This window comes from Stenella coeruleoalba (genome assembly GCF_951394435.1).
Source record: "Stenella coeruleoalba genome assembly, chromosome: 21".
In the NCBI taxonomy this organism is placed as follows: Eukaryota; Metazoa; Chordata; class Mammalia; order Artiodactyla; family Delphinidae; genus Stenella; species Stenella coeruleoalba.
In genome coordinates, this window is record NC_137167.1 from 19,090,100 (window position 1) to 19,108,025 (window position 17,926).

General features: G+C 39.3%; 1 protein-coding gene across 7 annotated transcripts in view; it reads left to right on the forward strand.

The window, feature by feature from the left end:
* SLC7A2 (solute carrier family 7 member 2) overlaps positions 1-17,926 on the forward strand; it is a 73,932-nt gene that overhangs the window by 14,767 nt on the left and 41,239 nt on the right. The window contains exon 1 of one of the 7 annotated variants that reach the window (XM_079909509.1): positions 818-1,930. The exons of 4 other annotated variants lie outside the window; for them this stretch is intronic. Coding sequence is in view for 1 of the 3 variants with exons in the window: in XM_079909504.1 (XP_079765630.1) it covers positions 13,430-13,456 (27 nt within the window). In the remaining 2 variants the exon portion in view is untranslated. Of the gene's footprint in view, positions 1-817; positions 1,931-12,932; positions 13,457-17,926 lie in introns of those variants that run through there. 2 more of the 7 variants (XM_079909504.1, XM_079909508.1) reach the window with 2 other exon arrangements.

Below are 17,926 nucleotides of genomic sequence, written 5' to 3' on the forward strand. Positions count from 1 at the left end.
GAGTTCCCATGCCACAACTAAGGAGCCCGCCTGCCACAGCTAAGACCTGGTACAACCAAAAGAAAAAAAAAAAGTTAAGATGGGAATTCTATATGGAAACTTAAAATAATGTATTAAAAAATATAATATCTCTGCTCATTTCCCCCTTTTCATCCCTTCAAACAGATTCCTTCTCTGGATTGAGAGAATAATGCTGACTTCTATTAAATTATACCAATTTATTTCCGGGCACAAAATGAGGCCACAGAAAAACTTTTGGTAATAGAAGAGAAAGGTCTCTGATATTATCAGAAGCCATTTGAAATAAAATCTAAGCAAAATGAAAGCATGTAACATGTGATTTGCTGGGCCCAAGACTTTATTTGTTCTGGGGTATGTTCTGAATTCAGACATGTGGGGAGGACTAAGAATACGAGATATTTGAGAACCCAAGAGATGGATAAGGAATGAACTAGATAAATTGTAAATTGAATACAGTGTTTCAGAAAATGGTATATGTTTTTGTAAAAGTAGTAAAAGTCTTCAGTTTTTTATTGCAGGAAGCCTTTTATGAAATTCTTTGAAATTTTTGTAGCTAGAAGAAATGAGTTTTAATATATGTTAGAATTTTTAATACAGACATCAGTTATGATACTTATCTAGTTAATCAATTGGTCCTTAAAAATTTTTCCCCATTGCCTATATATATATATATATATATTTTTTTTTTTTTGCGATACGCAGGCCTCTCACTGCTGTGGCCTCTCCCGTTGCGGAGCACAAGGCTCCGGACGCGCAGGCTCAGCGGCCATGGCTCACGGGCCCAGCCGCTCTGCGGCATGTGGGATCTTCCCAGACCGGGGCACGAACCCGTGTCCCCTGCATCGGCAGGCGGACTCTCAACCACTGCGCCACCAGGGAAGTCCCTCCATTGCTTATATTTTAATAACTATTATACTTTCAATCTTAAGGTAATAGTGGTTCATGAGTTTGGAAGGTTAGACTCTGTTGGAGATGAGGTTTTAAAGTTCCAAAGTCTGCCGAATATATTTTTGGTGTCTGGGTGATGCCTTTCATCATCAGCTGGGTCTTAGATGGGCTGCCAGGAGCCTGGGAACAGCTAGAATTCTGCATTTCTTTGTGCTGAAATGGTTATGTGGCATAGAGGAAAGGGCATGGACTTTGAAGCTACACAGACCTTGGGTTCAAATCTAGGTCTGTGATTTTGGGCAAGTTCCCTAACATCCTTGAGCCTCAGTTTTGTCAACTGAGGATTGGACAACATTTCCGCTGAGGTGTGTGAGGAGTAAATAATGTATATCAAGTGCCCAGAACATAATACAAGAGCAGTGAATGACCCCAATGATTACTTTTTATTTTCATATCCCTAAGCCTGTGGTAAGTGGCCTTGCTTATGAATGGAATCCTTTCAGTTTTTTTCTCCCCAGAGGATAGTCTCAAGTATTTATAACTTTTTTCTTTCTTTCCTTTTCCCCCCCACCATATCCAAAACTAAAGGAACAGTACCCTGCAGCTCCGTTGGTTCTGAGTTTCTCTTCAGCAAGCTATCTTGAGCTCCATGACGTAATTGTTAGCTAACATTGGCTTTGAACCAAGCTGTGGCGACAAGTTTCTTTCCTTAAGGCATGCTCTGGATAGTATTTCATCTCAGTTTAGAATCTGTACTTCATAACCGGACTATTTATTGGCGAAGGAGTGCCTGTGCTTCACTTGCAGGACGTGGTGGTGAGCGCTTTGCTCGTCCCAGCGCTGTCCCCTTGGTCCAGGGTTCATCATGGGAACGCTGACCTCTGAAAGACACACTTCATGCTTGTATCTTTAGGTGGCACAAACCAGTAAAAACCTTCAGTGACTGTAACCAAATAGAAACATTGTGAGACTTCACTCCATTGCTTCCACGAGGTCAATAACAGTATCATATCTTACTGTGGTGAGTCAGACTTGATTTTGTGTCCTGACTTTGATGCATACTAGCTAATACTTCACCTCTCTAAGCTTTGGTTTTCTCATGTGTAGGCTAGGGATAGGGATAGTACGTACCTAATTGGGTTGTTGGGTAATTTAGTTGGGTTAACATATGTAATGCACTTAGCCTACCTCCTAAAACCTAGGGTGTTTTGATAAACGTTAGCTCTCAGTAGTAGCAGCAGAAGAAAAAGTCTTAGTGGTGTCAGTTTGTGTATATTTTATGAACATATCTCATTTCAGGAATTCCCAGAACTCTCCTTAAGTTTTAAATTGATGGTCGAATTGTCTTTAAGCAATATCTTAAAGAAATATCTTTAAGAAAGTCTCGCTCTTCTTTTTTATAATGCTGCGTTTTTCCTTCCCTGGATAATTCCAAGTTGCCTGTCTCTGAATCCTGTCTCCTCCAGCTCTGTGCCCCCAGGCCAGCCTCCATGGAGGATGTGGAGTTATGGGCTCTTCTTTTGCCTCTGACACCGCCTTGTATGTAAGTGCTTGTTTCCGATTGCCTTGTGGATTTCTCATCTCTGCTCCATACCCTTCACCCTGTTTCTCTTACTTTTCCCTCTGCAGCTCCATCTTGTCCCCTTCATTCATTCAAACGTCACTTATATAAAGAAGATGTGAGTTTCTCAGTTCTTCTGAATAGGGGTGGCCAGGTTCCTAAAACCAGCGTTCACACTTACTTTGCCAAGCTGACTCTTTCTGATTGCTTAAAATATTCTCTTCTCCCTCTTCTCTATAAGGCCTTCTAGACTGATCCAGGAAGAGCACCCTGCTTCTTCTATGAACCTTGGTAATGGATCCATCGTCACTGTCTACCAGCAGAGCAGTTGATAGATTGAAACGTCTTATTCTCCAACAGTGAATAGGGGAAAAGAAGAGTTTTCTATAAGAAGGAATTATTAATGATTATTCTAGTGAAACACATATATTAAAGCTGTAGTATATTTAGTTTTGAATGCTATTTGGCACTGATTTTAGAATTTGGGACATTCTGAGACTATGATAAATGACAAATATGTTTCAAATGTTAAACACATTTTGTGTAAAAAATAGTAAATGTGTTTTAGCAAAGAATCATCAGTAGTAGAAAGTTTCTTCTTGTGGCATACATTCCATCAAAATATATTTCAAAGCCGAGTCATATCAAGCTTAGGGATTTATGAGAATGTATTTTTGGCTCTAATAGATAATACACACACACACACACACACACACACACATCCTTTAGTTCTTTAAGTAAAAAGGCCAGTACTTTTTCAACACCAAAATTACTTTCACCTCAAAAAATTAAACACATTTTAGCGTCTTATTCAGTTCAAGGGTGTGTGGTTATTTCCAAAGGGGTTAGATGATGACACATAGAACAGAGTTTCTGCCTTGCAGCTTATCAGATAGATCTGTACTGGGGACGGGGTGATAAGGCAAATATATGTGATGCTCCAGTCCAGGGCACAGGTGATGAATGCCGTCCAGGGATGTGGGTTCTGTTTGAGGGATCATGCGGAAGTTTCATGGAGAAGGTGGGATTTGAAAAGGATCTTGAAAAAGGAGTAAAGAGGTATCTACAAATAGAGGTTGAGGTTTAAAAGACATTCTTGATGGGGAAACAGTGTGAGCAAAGGACCCTGAAAAGTATGAGACCTGTTGGCAAAAGAGCACACGCTTCTCTTTGACCAAAGTAAGGTGGAATGTAAGGGAATTGGAGGGAGGGGAAGGGAAGGGGAAGAGAAGAGGAATAATAGTAAGAGCTAATGTTTGTGGAGTACCTACTATGTGCCAGGCATTGTTTTAAGCACTTTACTTGCATTGACTGATTTAATCCTAAGGAAGAGAAGGCCGGAGGCACAGATTGGCTCAGTTCAGACTTTGGATAATGAGGTAATGAGTGTGTCATTCGGTTGGCAGTGAGGAGTCTGAATTGCCACAAGGAATAACTGAGCTCCTGTGAAGTGAGGACCATGGATGAACTGAGGTTACAGCAATAAAAAGGGTGTTCACAGGAAGTTTTAACCCGGGTAACTGGGCATATTAGAAGTTCCCCTGCCCCTGCACACACACACACACAAACAATGAAGTCCCCATGGGCAGCAGTGTTAGTGTTTTCATATTTGCAAATTCCAAGTCTTCAAAAAAAGAGAATATTTTTTTTAGTAGAGTAGGATGTTAGTTTATTTTATACTCCATTATTGATTTGTGACCACAGAACTGCTATTTGTATCTTAAAAGCAAATCAATTCTGTTACCTGCCTTAAGGTTACTTAAATTTTTAACCTTGAGCTAAAATGCATGTTACTGAAATGATCTTCTGTAAACCTATTTCAGGCTTGGCGTTTTTCAGATACAGTTTGATTTTGAAAGAAAACACATAGTACCATAATGATATTTACTCTCGCTGGTTTGTTGACATTATTGATTAGGCTAATATATGCCAGGTGACTACATTTTTTCCCCTATTCATCTTTTTTGTACTCTTTGAGCTTTTACAGTACTTGCCTTCTAGGAAAACTATATTCCAAAGATGAAATTGTATATTTTGATAGAGGGAGGTCAAAGATATGTTTACACTTCAGAAAAAGTGCAGAGAAATCCCCTTAGAATTTAGGCAACATTTGGCATGCTTTGTGTTTTTCCCACACACAAAAGAGCTTGTAAAATGGCCTGTGTTTGTTCTTTGTGATTGATGGGAAAGGGATAGTGTAGGACTGGAATAATTTATATCAGATTAATTTGGCAGGATGCCGATAGTTTCTTGATGTTTAATTCTAGGCACATTGTTTCCATCCTGTTCGTTTGGGTAACCTTCTTGGTTAAGGACTCACACCGAGGGAATTCTGCTGTCTGACCCACACGGAATTGCCATCCATCCAGTGTTTCTGGAATCCTGGGTCAGACCTTGCTCGCTGTGAAGACAGCCATGGCAAAACCCAGCCCAGAGGTGGTGCCGATAGGAAGAAGTGGCCTCTCTTTGGCTTTCTGGCAGCATGTCTCTCATTAGCACAGGGCGCTAAGGAGGAGCACTTGAGGAGAAGCCTTGAAGAAAGCCTCGCTTTTTACTTGTGTCCCTGCCCGGAATGATGCACTGCTAGCATGTAGCCAGTTGTGAAAGGGAGAAATCAAACCCGAACGTGAGGGCAAGTTTCTTAATGCTTTCATTTCCCACTTTAAAATTTCCTGTCAGGCAACTTCTTTAGGGAGATAGGACCCAGTGGCCATGCTTAGGAAACTGTATTTGGAATTTCTTCTAACTGAAGCCTCAGAATATCATTGAGACTGTGCCTTAAAGACTATCATGGCTGCAGCAACACAACCTCTTAGGCAAGGGGAGGAAAATGATCCAGGATACACTTGGGGCCTAAGAGACTAAAAACCTTACTGGCCACAGAGAAGCAGGGCTGAGCACGTGGCCTGGGACCCAAGTGTACTGTGCACTCATTTGACCCCCCTGGTAGCTGGCCGAGAGGACTGGGCAGCATTCTTCCTATATCTTGTCACATTTTCTCAGATGTTTGTCCTCAACATCTACTTCCCATACATGGACCCGTACATGAACACCTGAAATAAAGACTATGTTCTCAGCTTCTCTTGAAGCATTCTGTGGTGTTGGACTAATTCTAGCTAATATCAAGTAAGGAAAAGTGACCTCTGTGACTTCTAGGAAGTATCCTTTAAAAAAGGGTTCTCTCTTCACCCCTTCTGCTATGGACAGAGTGTTTGTGCCCCCCCCACCAAAATTCATATGTTGAGAACCTAACCCTCAAGGTGATGGTATTAGGAAGTGGGCCTTTGGAAGGTGATGAGGTCATGCAGATGGAACCTTTATGAATGGGATTAATGCCCTTACAGAAGAGTTTCCAGAGAGCTCCCTTGTCCCTTCTGCCATGTGAGGGCAAGAAGATGGCCATGGATGAACCAGAAGGCTGGAATCCCTCACCAGACACCGAATCTGCAGGCACCTTGATCTTAGACCTCCCAGCCTCCAGACTGTGAGAAAGAAATGTTTGTTGTGTAAGCCATCCAGTCTATGGTATTTTTGGTATGCAGCCCAAGCTGACTGGGACACTTCCCACTTCCTACTTCTCACTGACTAGAAGGCAGATGTGGCGGCTGGAGTTTGATGATCGCCTTTAGACCATGAGGTGAATGCTGTATAGCAAGGATGCCAGGGGAACAAGCTAGAAGCAGCTTGTGCCCTTGATCCAGTGGGGCCCAGGCAGTCAGCTTGTAGACCTACTATACACAACAGTGAAATGAGCTTCCGGTCCAAACCATTGTTATCTGGGGTTTTCTGTCAGTGCCAGCTGAACCTAAATCATAATGAATACAGGGACTTTGTGGTAGTAGAAGTAGAAATGAAGACAGGCAAAAGAGATGTAAAATTTCAACATAGGATAGTTTTTTTTTTTTTTTAAATGGTGAAGAGTGTTATAAAAACAGAATAAAACCTAGAAGGAACTGATAAGTTCTGGGATGAAGATATTTTAAAATTCAGTCCAGTTATACTAGAGTAGCTTATATGTAGTTCTTTTGCATAAAAATGGGACATTTGATAGTTGCAAGATTTTTCTAAACCTGTAGTTCTATGAAAGCTATAAAGTTTTATTCTAAATTTCTTCAGTATACTGTTAAATTTCATAAGCTTTGGTTTTGAAATGGCTTTGTGATTGATTTAACTGACCAATCTGCATTGTGGTCGGACTTGTATGATTTGGTTTTCTTTGAAATTTGTTGAGATTTACTTCAGGGTCTAAGTTATATCAGTTTTTATATATGTTTCTTATGGACTTGAAAAGAGTGTGGATTCTCTACTTGTTAGATGGAGTGTTCTGTGTGTGTGAGTACCCTACATTTCTTTCTGTATTTTTTATTGTTTGTCTCCCCATCTAAGTTGTGCTTTCCATTAGGGTAAGGACTGTATTCTGTTCATGGCTCTTTCTCCGGTGCCTAGAACAGTGGCTGACACTTAACAGATTCTGATTACAGTTTATATGTTAATTAAGTCAAATTAATTGTGATGTTCAAATCATTTGTAGTAATGATCATTTTTTTGTATATCTAACGTCAATAATTGAGGGAGGTAAGTTGAAATCTCCTACCAAAGGTGTGCATTTTTCAATTTCTCTCTATAGTTCTCTCCCTTTTTGCTTCATGTATTTTGAGGCTATTTTATTAGTGTATACAAATTCAAAATAATTTCTCCCTCGTCAATTGAATCTATTCACATTGTGTAATGGCCCTAATAAGGCTTTTAGTCTTAATGTTTATTGTATCTTATGTTAATATAACTACGTTGGCTTTCTTTTTTACTAGTATTTATTTGCTTGTTTTTTCTGTCTCTATTTATTATTGGCGCTTGCATGGTTGTTCTTTCTCTGTCTACTTTCAACACTTCCAGGTTCTTTTGATTTGATGTATCTCTGTGATAACTCATATTACTGGAATTTTAAAAATCCCATCAGATACTCTTTGACTTTTAACTGTAAAATTAGCCAATCATATTTACTATAAATTCTTGATCTTTTAGACATGTTTCTATCATCTTAATTTATGTTTTATATATGTTCTATATTTTTTATTATTTCTTGCATTTGGGGGATTTTTATTTGTTATTCCGTTTATTTCCTCTACTTATTTAGATGATATGCACTCTATTTCTGTTCTTTTAGTGTAGACCATATGAAATTTTACCATGCATACTTTTAAAATGTCTCCCAGATCTCTTCCCTAATAATACAAAAAACTTAGAATTTATGATCTACAACTTACATGTAATTATTGCCTTGCATTTTAGTTCATGAATTCTCTCTTTTGCTGATTCTTTCTCTTTCTAATATGCTGTTTAACTCATATGCTGAGTTTTTAATTTCTACCATTATATTTTTATTTATGTAAGTTTTATTTAGTTCTTTCAAAAATCTGCCTTTTTATTTTGGTGGTCTCTTGTTTTGATTCATTTTAAAAATTTAATCTTTTAATTTTTTAAACTTTTTCTGCATAGTTATTCCATACGCTTGTCTGGTATTTCTCGTATCTGAAGACTTAGGGGGGTTAAATCTGTTGGTTGTTTTCACTGACTATTAAAAGTAGTGGCTTAAGCCTGCTGGCACTTTGCTCTTGGAATTCTAGTCTCACAATTGTGAAAAAATTAATTTCTGTTGTTTGAACCACCCCCTCCCCCCAAAAAAGTAGTGGTTTATTTTATTGCATGTATTGGGGAATTTTTGATTGTGAACACATATTACGTTGAATTTAATCTGTGAGAACCCTGAAGACGTAAACAGGGTGGGTTTTCCTTTGGAAAACCAGGGTGGGTTTTGCATTTATATATACAAATAAGCTAGGAGACTGTTTGATTAGGTGCATACAACTGCTACTGAGCTGGGCTACTTTAACTCCCTTTGTCCTACCCAAGAGGGAGGGTGGAATGGGGAAGCCTGAGCCAGTCTCCTTAGCTATCTGTGTGCCCAGAAAAAGTCCTTGGGCCTCAGTTTTCTCCTTTAAATCTAGAGCACTGGATTGGCAATCAGTTTCATTCTAAATCCTAATTTCTATGTACCTACAAATATTTTAAAATAAAAGTAAGTGGCTTTTATAAACGGACGCTTTTTGGTGTTCCAAGACATGAATGTCAAACACATGTCTTTGGGTCCTTCATTTATATTATAATAATAAATTAACAACAGCCTCTGCCGTCCACTGAGTGCTCTGTAGTGGGCCCTTCACATGCATTATCTCATTTGATCCTCAAAACCATCTTATGAGAATATCTTCATTTTACCAGAGAGGAGATGAGGGCTAAGAAGTAAACACTGGTCCACCTGCCTCTAAAACCCCAAGGTCTTCCCTCTGGGTGGTTTTTAGGAGTCTGCTTTTGTCACTTAGCTATAGGATCAAATGAGTGTGGATGGTAATATTATCATTACACTTGATCTCATTAGAATTTTTAAAGTGTTTAATTTTACATGAGGGCAAAATAATCTCAAATTTCTATTTGATGCCTGGAAGGGGGGAATCCTAGTTGCTGTTTTGTGTTTATTGCCATTGAAAAGAGGCAAATGAAAAGCATTTTGTCTGCCCCTTCTCCCTTCAATCCCTGCTTCAGGAATGAGTACAATAATTGGCTAAAGTGTTTATGCATTTATGTACATAGTTGTGACGTTCACATCTAGTCCTGACTTTTTTTTTCTAGTTTGTTTGCAGCAGGGAAAAATCCAGAGCCACGATATGCCACTAGAAACAAGTTCTTAGCACACATGGTTAGTTGCCCTGTGTCTCCTCGGCTGTGCACAGTGATAGCACTTTAACTTTTGGAAGTGGAGAAATTACCAAAAATTATTGATTGGGGCAAGAGTCAAAGATGACTCAGAACTAGACTCTATCCCTGCACCTAGATAAAGTTGTAATGCAGTGTGGAACCATGTTTCTATGTATTTTCCCCATATTTTGGCTACAGTTGTGTTATTATCCTTTCAGCCCACCAGAGGAGTTTGCCTTGACTTTTCAAGTTGAATAATAGCCTTCACTGGGTGTCCTAAATGTGCTGGACCCTTAGTCTGCCCCATTAGAGATAACATTTTGCTTATAAGTATTTCTCTATTTGAAGAAAAAGGAAGTATTTGGAAGTCTTTTTGAAAACCAAGTAAGTAAGCTCTGGAATATGAAGCAAGAAAGTGGCCAAAAATCATAGTTGTAATTGTTAGTATTTGTTGCATTTTCTTCTGATTCCTCAATAAATTATCTTTACACTCCCAGAAAGCTGTCCTAGAAACAGTCACTACACAGATACGGGTTTGGAGAACTGCAGGCAAGTCCTGAGGGAGGCACAAGTGATAATCCAGGAGGGTTTGTTTGCCAGAGTTTTAATTCGACAGTGAGCTGCTTACCTTCAAATGACCACGGTAGAACCCTGCCTTCTACACCTCTGTTCGTGGCTGGGTGCCTGTGAGGTTGCGCTCAGAGTACATTAAGCAACTGGATGGTGTGAGGGCCGTAGATGATGAAACGTTGTTTTGCTGCTGGCAAACAACGACCTTCCCGCAAGCGGGATTCGTCGAAACCTTCCTGTGAAAGATTCTTAAACAAACTTGGTCTTTGTTGACCAAAGATAAATGAAATAGGGAGGCCAAGTAGTAGCTTAGGCGGTTCACAGAATTTGCACAAGCTCTACTTTTTGGAGATATTCACAAAATGTTTGTCTCTTGGTGACAAGGAAATTATTTGTTTAAACCTTAGAATGTTCCCTAACGGCCATCTGGCAGACTCAGTCTACGTACTCTAGATTTTTAAAAGTTAGACTTTTAAATACTCAGAGAAAATACGGATATAATTTCATGGACTGTATGTAATAATGTTTGGAAAGAAGAAAAGACAAATAGAGCTGGCCCTCCGTGTCTGCGGATGCGGAACCCGCAAATAGGGAACCTGTGAATACGTAGGGCTGATCATGGGGCTTGCGCATCAGTGGATTTGGGTAACCACGGCCGGTCCTGGAACCAGTCCCCCGCGGATACCGAGGGACGATTGTATAATCAAAATCCTAATCAGATAGTGAATGCTCAGAGTGAGGAATGAGAAGGGCACACACCAGAAAGGTTCATTGTGGCTGTCACAGGAATTCATTTGAGGGACTCAGACTTCAAAGGTGGAAGAATAAAGTATGAATCTATTTAAAGGAGCAAAGGAATGTTTGAGTTGAATCTTTATGAAATATTTAATCAGGAAGGAGAAATAAGGGCGACCTTAGAGTGGTAGCAATAGATGACTGAGGGAAGGCAGAACTGCTCTTGTATTTAGGAGAAGGGTGGCTCTCTGACCAGAAGGATAGAACACATAATTGAAAGGGAAGCTGAGGTCCAAATTGGTGAGAGAGAATGCAGCTGCTTTAAACTATCTCACAATTTCAGGCCTGGATGAATTACATCTTGCAATATTAAAATAATTTGTAGATATGAGTGTAGCGGGACCATCTGTCATCTTGGAGGTGCCCTGAAGTACAAGAAAGGGAGCAGCAAGAAAGAGACAGTAACCCTTGTCTTCAAAACGGAGGCCAATGTAGATCCTGGAAACCACAGATCAGGGGGCTGGATACAGTTCACCAGAAAAATTCTAGGACTGTGTGGTGTGGTTTGGAGAAGAAGTGACCAGTCCCCAAAAGGCATCGTGAGTTCATAAAGAACAGTTATGCCTAACGAACTCCGTACCCTCTTTGTTACGTAGTTATCAGAATGGTGGAATTCAAAAGTTTAAACATAACAGTTAGCATTTCGGCAAAGCATTTAATACCATGTGTTGTGATAACCTTGGGATAAGCAGGAGAGAAATGTGGGTCTCTAGTTGTTTGCACGATATACTTAGAGTGTTGATTAATGGGTCGATACCAGCTTGGAGGGACATTCTTGGTGGCATGCCATGGTACTCTGTCCTTTGCCCTGTCACATTTTTATCATTTACTTGGATTAAGGTAGAAGTCATTCTTGTTAAATTTGCAGTGACATAAAGATAGGTAAGATGCTTAATACACTGATGGATGGATTTATGTTACACATAATCTCAAATAATATGAAACTTAAAATTCTGAATTTAGGTTTGAAAATAATCAATGAAATAAAATGGAATCAAGAAGACCAGTCTATGTTGATGTCTTTGAGAAAAAAAGACCTCAAGGTTTTAGTTAACTAGAAACCAAGTATGAGTCATTCATTCACGGAACAAATGTGTACTGCACTCCTCTCTATATTTTAATCACTATGAGTACAGTGAGAATGCAGCAAATGAAGAAAATATAGAGCTTCCTTTCCAGAAACTTAGAGTAAAAGAGTGTATTCATTTCCGAGGGTTGCCATTACAAAAGCACCACAAACTGGGTGGCTTAAAATAACAAAAATGTATCATTGCACAGCTCTGGAAACTTAGAAGCCCAGAATCAAGGTGGCAGCAGGGCCACGCTCCTCTCAAGTGTGGAGGGAAAAATCCCTTCTTTCCCCCTCTGGCTGCTGGTGGTGGTCCTCAATTGTAGGTGTTCCTTGGCTTGCAGCTACGTCACTCCAATTTCTGCCTCTGTCATCACATGGCATTCTTCCCATCTGTCTGTGTCTTCACACAGCATTTTCCTCTTCTTATAAGGACACCAGTCATATTGGATTAAGACTCACCCTAATGATCTAATCTTAATCTGGTAACACCAGCAAAGACCCTGTTTTCAAATAATGTCACCAAATAAGGTATAAGGGTTTAGGACTTCAGCATCTCTCTCTCTTCTTTTTAAATGGGTTCAACCCATAACAAGGAGTAAAACATGTTCCTCCAGGTAGCTGAGTATGATTGTGATAAAGAAAAAGTGTCGTAAAAGTACAGAGTGCTTACGTTTTCCTTTGCTGCGCAAAAGCTCTTAAGTTTAAGTAGGTCCCATTCATTTATTTTTGTTTTTATTCTCATTACTCTAGGAGGTGAGTCAAAAAAGATCTTGCTGCAATTTATGTCAAAGAGTGTTCTGCCTATGTTTTCCTTTAAGAGTTTTATAGTGTCTGGCCTTACATTAAGTAAGTCAGAAAGAGAAAAACAAATACAGGATATTAACGCATGTATGTGGAATCTGAAAAAAATTGGTATAGACGATCTTATTTACAAAGCAGAAATAGAGACACAGACATAGAGACAAACGTATGGATACCAAGGGGGAAAGGGGTGGGGTGGGATGAATTGGTAGATGGAGACTGACATATATACACTATTGATACTGTGTATAAAATAGATAACTAATGAGAACCTACTGTGTAGCACAGGGAACTGTACTCAATGCTCTGTGGTGACCTAAATGGAAAGGAAATCCAAAAAAGAGGGGGATATATGTATGTGTATAGCTGATTCACTTTGCTGTACGGCAGAAACTAACACAGCATTGTAAAGCAACTATACTCCAATAAAAATTTTTTAAAAAAGGGCTTCCCTGGTGGCACAGTTGTTGAGAGTCCGCCTGCCGATGCAGGGGATGCGGGTTCGTGCCCCGGTCTGGGAAGATCCCACGTGCAGCGGAGCGGCTGGGCCCGTGAGCCATGGCCGCTGAGCCTGCGCGTCCGGAGCCTGTGCTCCGCAACGGGAGAGGCCACAACAGTGAGAGGCCCGCGTACCGCAAAAAAAAAAAAAACAAAACTACGGAGTGCTGTGAGCACAAGCAATAGCGTGACCTAATTTAGCTTGGGGGAGGGTGTCAGGGAGGATTGGGAGGTCTCCAGGAGAAGAGGAGAAAGAGTAACTTTCCAGAAAGGAGCAGCGACTATGCAGAAAGCCTGGACGCAGTAAGAGGCTCAGAGTTCTGAGGACATTAAAGGGAAAGCCCCGCGTAGCACAAGGGTATGAGGAAGAGGCAGGAGATGTCCCGAGGAGATGGCGAGGCGCCAGACCCAGAGGAGCTCTGCGCACTGTGTTGCCATGGTTTGAGGTGACTAATAAAAAAACAGAAAGAATGATAAAAGTATATAGAATGGAGAAGGTAATAAATTAGACTCTGTACTTGCTTGACCACATATGGAATGCTTTGACTTGCTGGGAGTGTCGTACTTTAAGTTAGTGTTTATCAGTGTTGTACTTTGAATGAATGTATTTATCTGCGTGGAGAGGAATCTTGGGATGACAGCCATTTGGAATTATTTGAATGGCAGGACTTTCTACCTTTATTCTTAGGGCAGAATTAGGCCAATGGGTAGGAGTTACAGGAGGGCTCTGTAAAAGAAGGGTCTTCTAGCAGTGGGAGCTACACAAGTTGAGAGCAGGAGCCTTGAGAAGTGTTTGCCCGTGGAGGATGGCCACCCGTCCGAGATGCAAGGGATACTGCAGTGAACGTGGAGTGAGGGGTGTTTGCCTCTAAGGTCCTCCGTGCAGGAAGCCAGGAGGCGGGGAGAGACCAGGAGCTCTGAAGACATTAAAAGGAAACTCAGTGTAGTATCCACTAGGGGTTCAAGTGTGATGTTAAGATTTCTAAAATACATTTCCTCGTACTTTATAATTAAAAAGTAAGAGCATTAAAAGGGCTTTAAAATTAAATATCATTGGGAGATTACTAAGTAACTGAATTCATTTAAAACATCTTTGTAATACAATGTTATAGGTCAGTTATATCTCAAAGAAGACTGCAGAATTATTTAGATGCATTTGTCTTTCCTGACCCTCTGCTGTAATTACAGCAATTATCCTTAACCTCACATCTTTGGTACAACTCTCTCATTCCTTTTCTGACGTTCTCTCAGCTGCCCTTACTTGACTTGTTCTATTAAATTTGTTTCCAGGGATCTGTTGCCAGTCATTTCTGTTAAGCTGAATAAATCCTATTTAGAAGTGATGGTATGTAAATGTGTACATTTTGTTTTATACCAAACCAGCAATTTTACCTTCTCTGGCAGGGAGAGAGCAGGAGGGCGCATAGGAGGGCACGTAGCATAAACCAAGTGTCCCTCCTACCCGAGTGCCACGGGAGCCATACTCTTTTGTGGGGGAGGTTGGTCATATTCAGAGAAACGCTGACCAGCTGCCCAAAGTATATTTGAAAGGAATTTCCACATGCACTTGTATCTCCTGAAGGACATCCAACTCATACTCCGTACCAGCACTTCTCCAAACCCTCCTTTCCTCTCCTCCCCACTTCTCTCTGCCAGGTGGATTCTCTCTAGGCGTGGATTCTCCTCTCACCCCCAGCCCTTTATTATATAAATCAGCCTGCTTCTTGGCTTTATATTTGCTAAGCATAAGGTGGGTTTTTTCTTCCTTGAGTCAAAGGAAAGCTCAGGAGCTGGCTGACAGGCAAGAAAGAACCTTCCTGCTGTCCCTGCAGTAGCTCAGAAGGCCTGGGAACCGAACCCTCCCTAGAGGACAAGGGGGCAACCAGAATCAGACAGGTCCATAAATCTTGTCACCTGTGTGTGGACAAGAGGGCAGTATTCTAGGGGCAGTTGATGGACAAATTGGATTACAGTATTCATGTGGAGGGTAGCAAAGGATAAGGCTAGGAAGGCAGGCTGAGATCAGATGACAGAGGGGTGGTTTTGAAACCCAGGCTGGATTGTTCCAGTTGGAGAAGTTGGCAGGAGGCCGATTAGATACGGTAGATTAGATATGATAGGTTTGAAGCATTAACATTCAGCTCATGCTGCATATTTCATAATTCTCTGTTACTTAGGAGTGTGCTGATACTTATAAACCTTTCCAAGCATATTTTAAAATTATGGACACTAAGCCCTGATTGACCAAAATAATTCATCTACAAGTCTCTGCATGGTATGGTTTCATTTAAAGTCAGGGTTGGGAAATAACAGTGCTGGTTTCCTGGACAGAGCAGGAATCAGAGCCCCACGGGAGATATTTCTCCCTCTGCATCTTGGTGCTGAATACTGTGAAGATCAGATGAAACAGCTCTTTGCTTTGCAGAGAAGCAGCAGGAGAGTGCCGCCTTCTTCTTACTTTAATACTTCAGGGACATCATTGCCAGACTGTAGTACAGAGCCATTAGAGAGGCCAAGTTACAGTTTTATTTTTTAGTAACAAAAAGATTAAAGATGAATGTTTTAGATGAGTGCTAGGGATGTGATGTACAACATGATTAATATCTGAAAGTTGCTAAGAGTAAATCCTGAGTTCGCATCACAAGGAGAACATATTTTTTTTCTTTTTCTTTAAAGGAAAAACAAAATTTGAGTAACCTGATGAGTAGTAGTTATCTGTGTATACATATTTTAAATTTCTGCTTAAATAGCAGGAGGTTTTACAATGCTTTATATATTTTGTTTTTATAAATCCTATTCCTTATAGAGCCCGTTCTTCACACATTATTTAAATACTTTGTTTGTTTAGAAAACTCTTATTAATCATTGATTACCAAATAGAGTTTTTAGAAGATTATGAAATAACAGGAATATTAAATTATATAGTAATTTAAGGTATTGCTATTCAAAATTAAAAATCAAGATAGATATTTCCAGGAACTTCTGATTAAGAATTTGCAAATTAATATGATTATTTTAAGGATTGGTTACTATTTATTAGGGAAGTAACTTTAGTTGTTATTAAGTATTTATATAAAATTCAGTATCTTTTTCCAAGAAATTTTTTTTTGTTTTTAAAATATTTTTATTGAAGTATAGTTGATTTACAATGTTGTGTTAGTTTCAGGTGTACAGCAAAATGATTCAGTTATATGTGTATTCTTTTTCAGATTCTTTTCCATTATAGGTTATCATAAGATATTGAATATAGTTCCGTGTGCTCTATAGTAGGTCCTTGTTTATCTGTTTTATATATAGTAATGTGTTATCTGTTAATCTCAAACTCCTAATTTATCCCTCCCACCCACCAAAAGGGTTTTTTCAAATAAAGTAAGAGAAGAAAAATTGAAGTTTTAAATAACTGACTTTAAGAAATGGCTGATTGTATAAATTGTCAATTTCAAAATGAATATTAAAGATTTTGGATACTGCTTCTTTATTAGAAAAATTCAATATTGATTTTCATATTTGTATTCTTTGTTCTAAGGACTCCTTAAGCGGTATTCAGCCTTTTTTAAAAAAAATAAATTCTGGAATGGAAGAATGGATAAGGAATCAGATCAGTCATGGCTTCCCCAGGAAGACTCCCCTGCTGACACCCACCCCAGCCCCCTGAACAGGGCACTCCCTTCTGTGTGTTCTGGTAGTGCCCTGGACTTCCCTTACCCACAAGCACACTATATGATAACGGTCTGTTGTATTTGTCTTTCTCCCTCTGCCTGTATCTCCCCTGCCCCCTGGAATATTATTTAGAAATTGCCTTTTTTTTTTTTAATTTCTAAGGCTTGATTTTTTTAGAGAAATTGACAGTCATTAAGCAACTGATCAGTTGAGTTCAGTCTATGCAATGATATAAAAATAGAAAAATCTGGTGAAAGCTTAAGTTGGAGAAGTTGTTTGTAGTTACTGCATATTAATAAGTAGAATATAAATGTGACAAGACTATCAGACTTCAGTTTTAAGGACCTCGCCATTTCAAGTTATTTTAATTTTTAAAATTCTTCTTAGTTTGCATATTCTAAACTTGAATTTAGAGGCTTTGAATCATGATGATGAAGAGCTGGCACTGTTTTAATTACTTTCTCTGAGCACATAATAGAAAGGTTTTATTCAGATTTATTGGAAGCCAACATGAATTTCCAAACCTCTCAGCCAATAACAGTGTTTCAGCAATCTGCCAAGATGCTAAGGATAAAAATCTCTGGTGATATATTGTTTCTGTATTTTAAGAAGTACCAAATCAGAACATGCTTTTCAAAATTAAAAATACAGTTTCAAAAATGACTGTTTTTCAAGAAATGACTTTACAGCAAAACCATAAACCATAAGTATACTCGACATGGTATCCATCTAAATTTCTTGAACATGAATTAAAAACGAATGTGAATTCTGGTTGAATTCCTTTTCTGCCACAGTTTGATGGAAGGAATTTTGCCTAGCATTGAAACAAAAGTGGCTGCATTCTAACAACTAAATTAGGTAGCCTTTTGAGGAGGGTGTGGGGTAAGTGAATTAAGAGGGGTACTTTGGCTCTGGAAAGAGAATGATTAGAAGAAATCAGAGTGTTCTAAAGGACTTCTCAGTTTTTGCCTTCAGACAAAAAGAGCTTTCTTGTACTTTTAACACACCTCCTAGTCCATGAATGTACTTCTAGCATCTTTAATCTGAAATTCAGCTACTAATCCAGAAATAAGTAAAAATAAACTTCTTGAGCAGTGGCTCTTTGTTGACAGCATGGGTTCGTCCAGGTCATCTGGATTTCCTTGGCATCCTTGAGTTGATTCTAATTTGTGTGGACGGTGGATTAAAATTGGAATTAAGGTAATAGCGAGTATTTATTTGTTTGTTTTTAAAACAGTTCTGTCAGTCTTATTAAACAGCTTTTTAAGAAGTAATACGGAATGAATCACCTTCCTGTAAAGACGGGC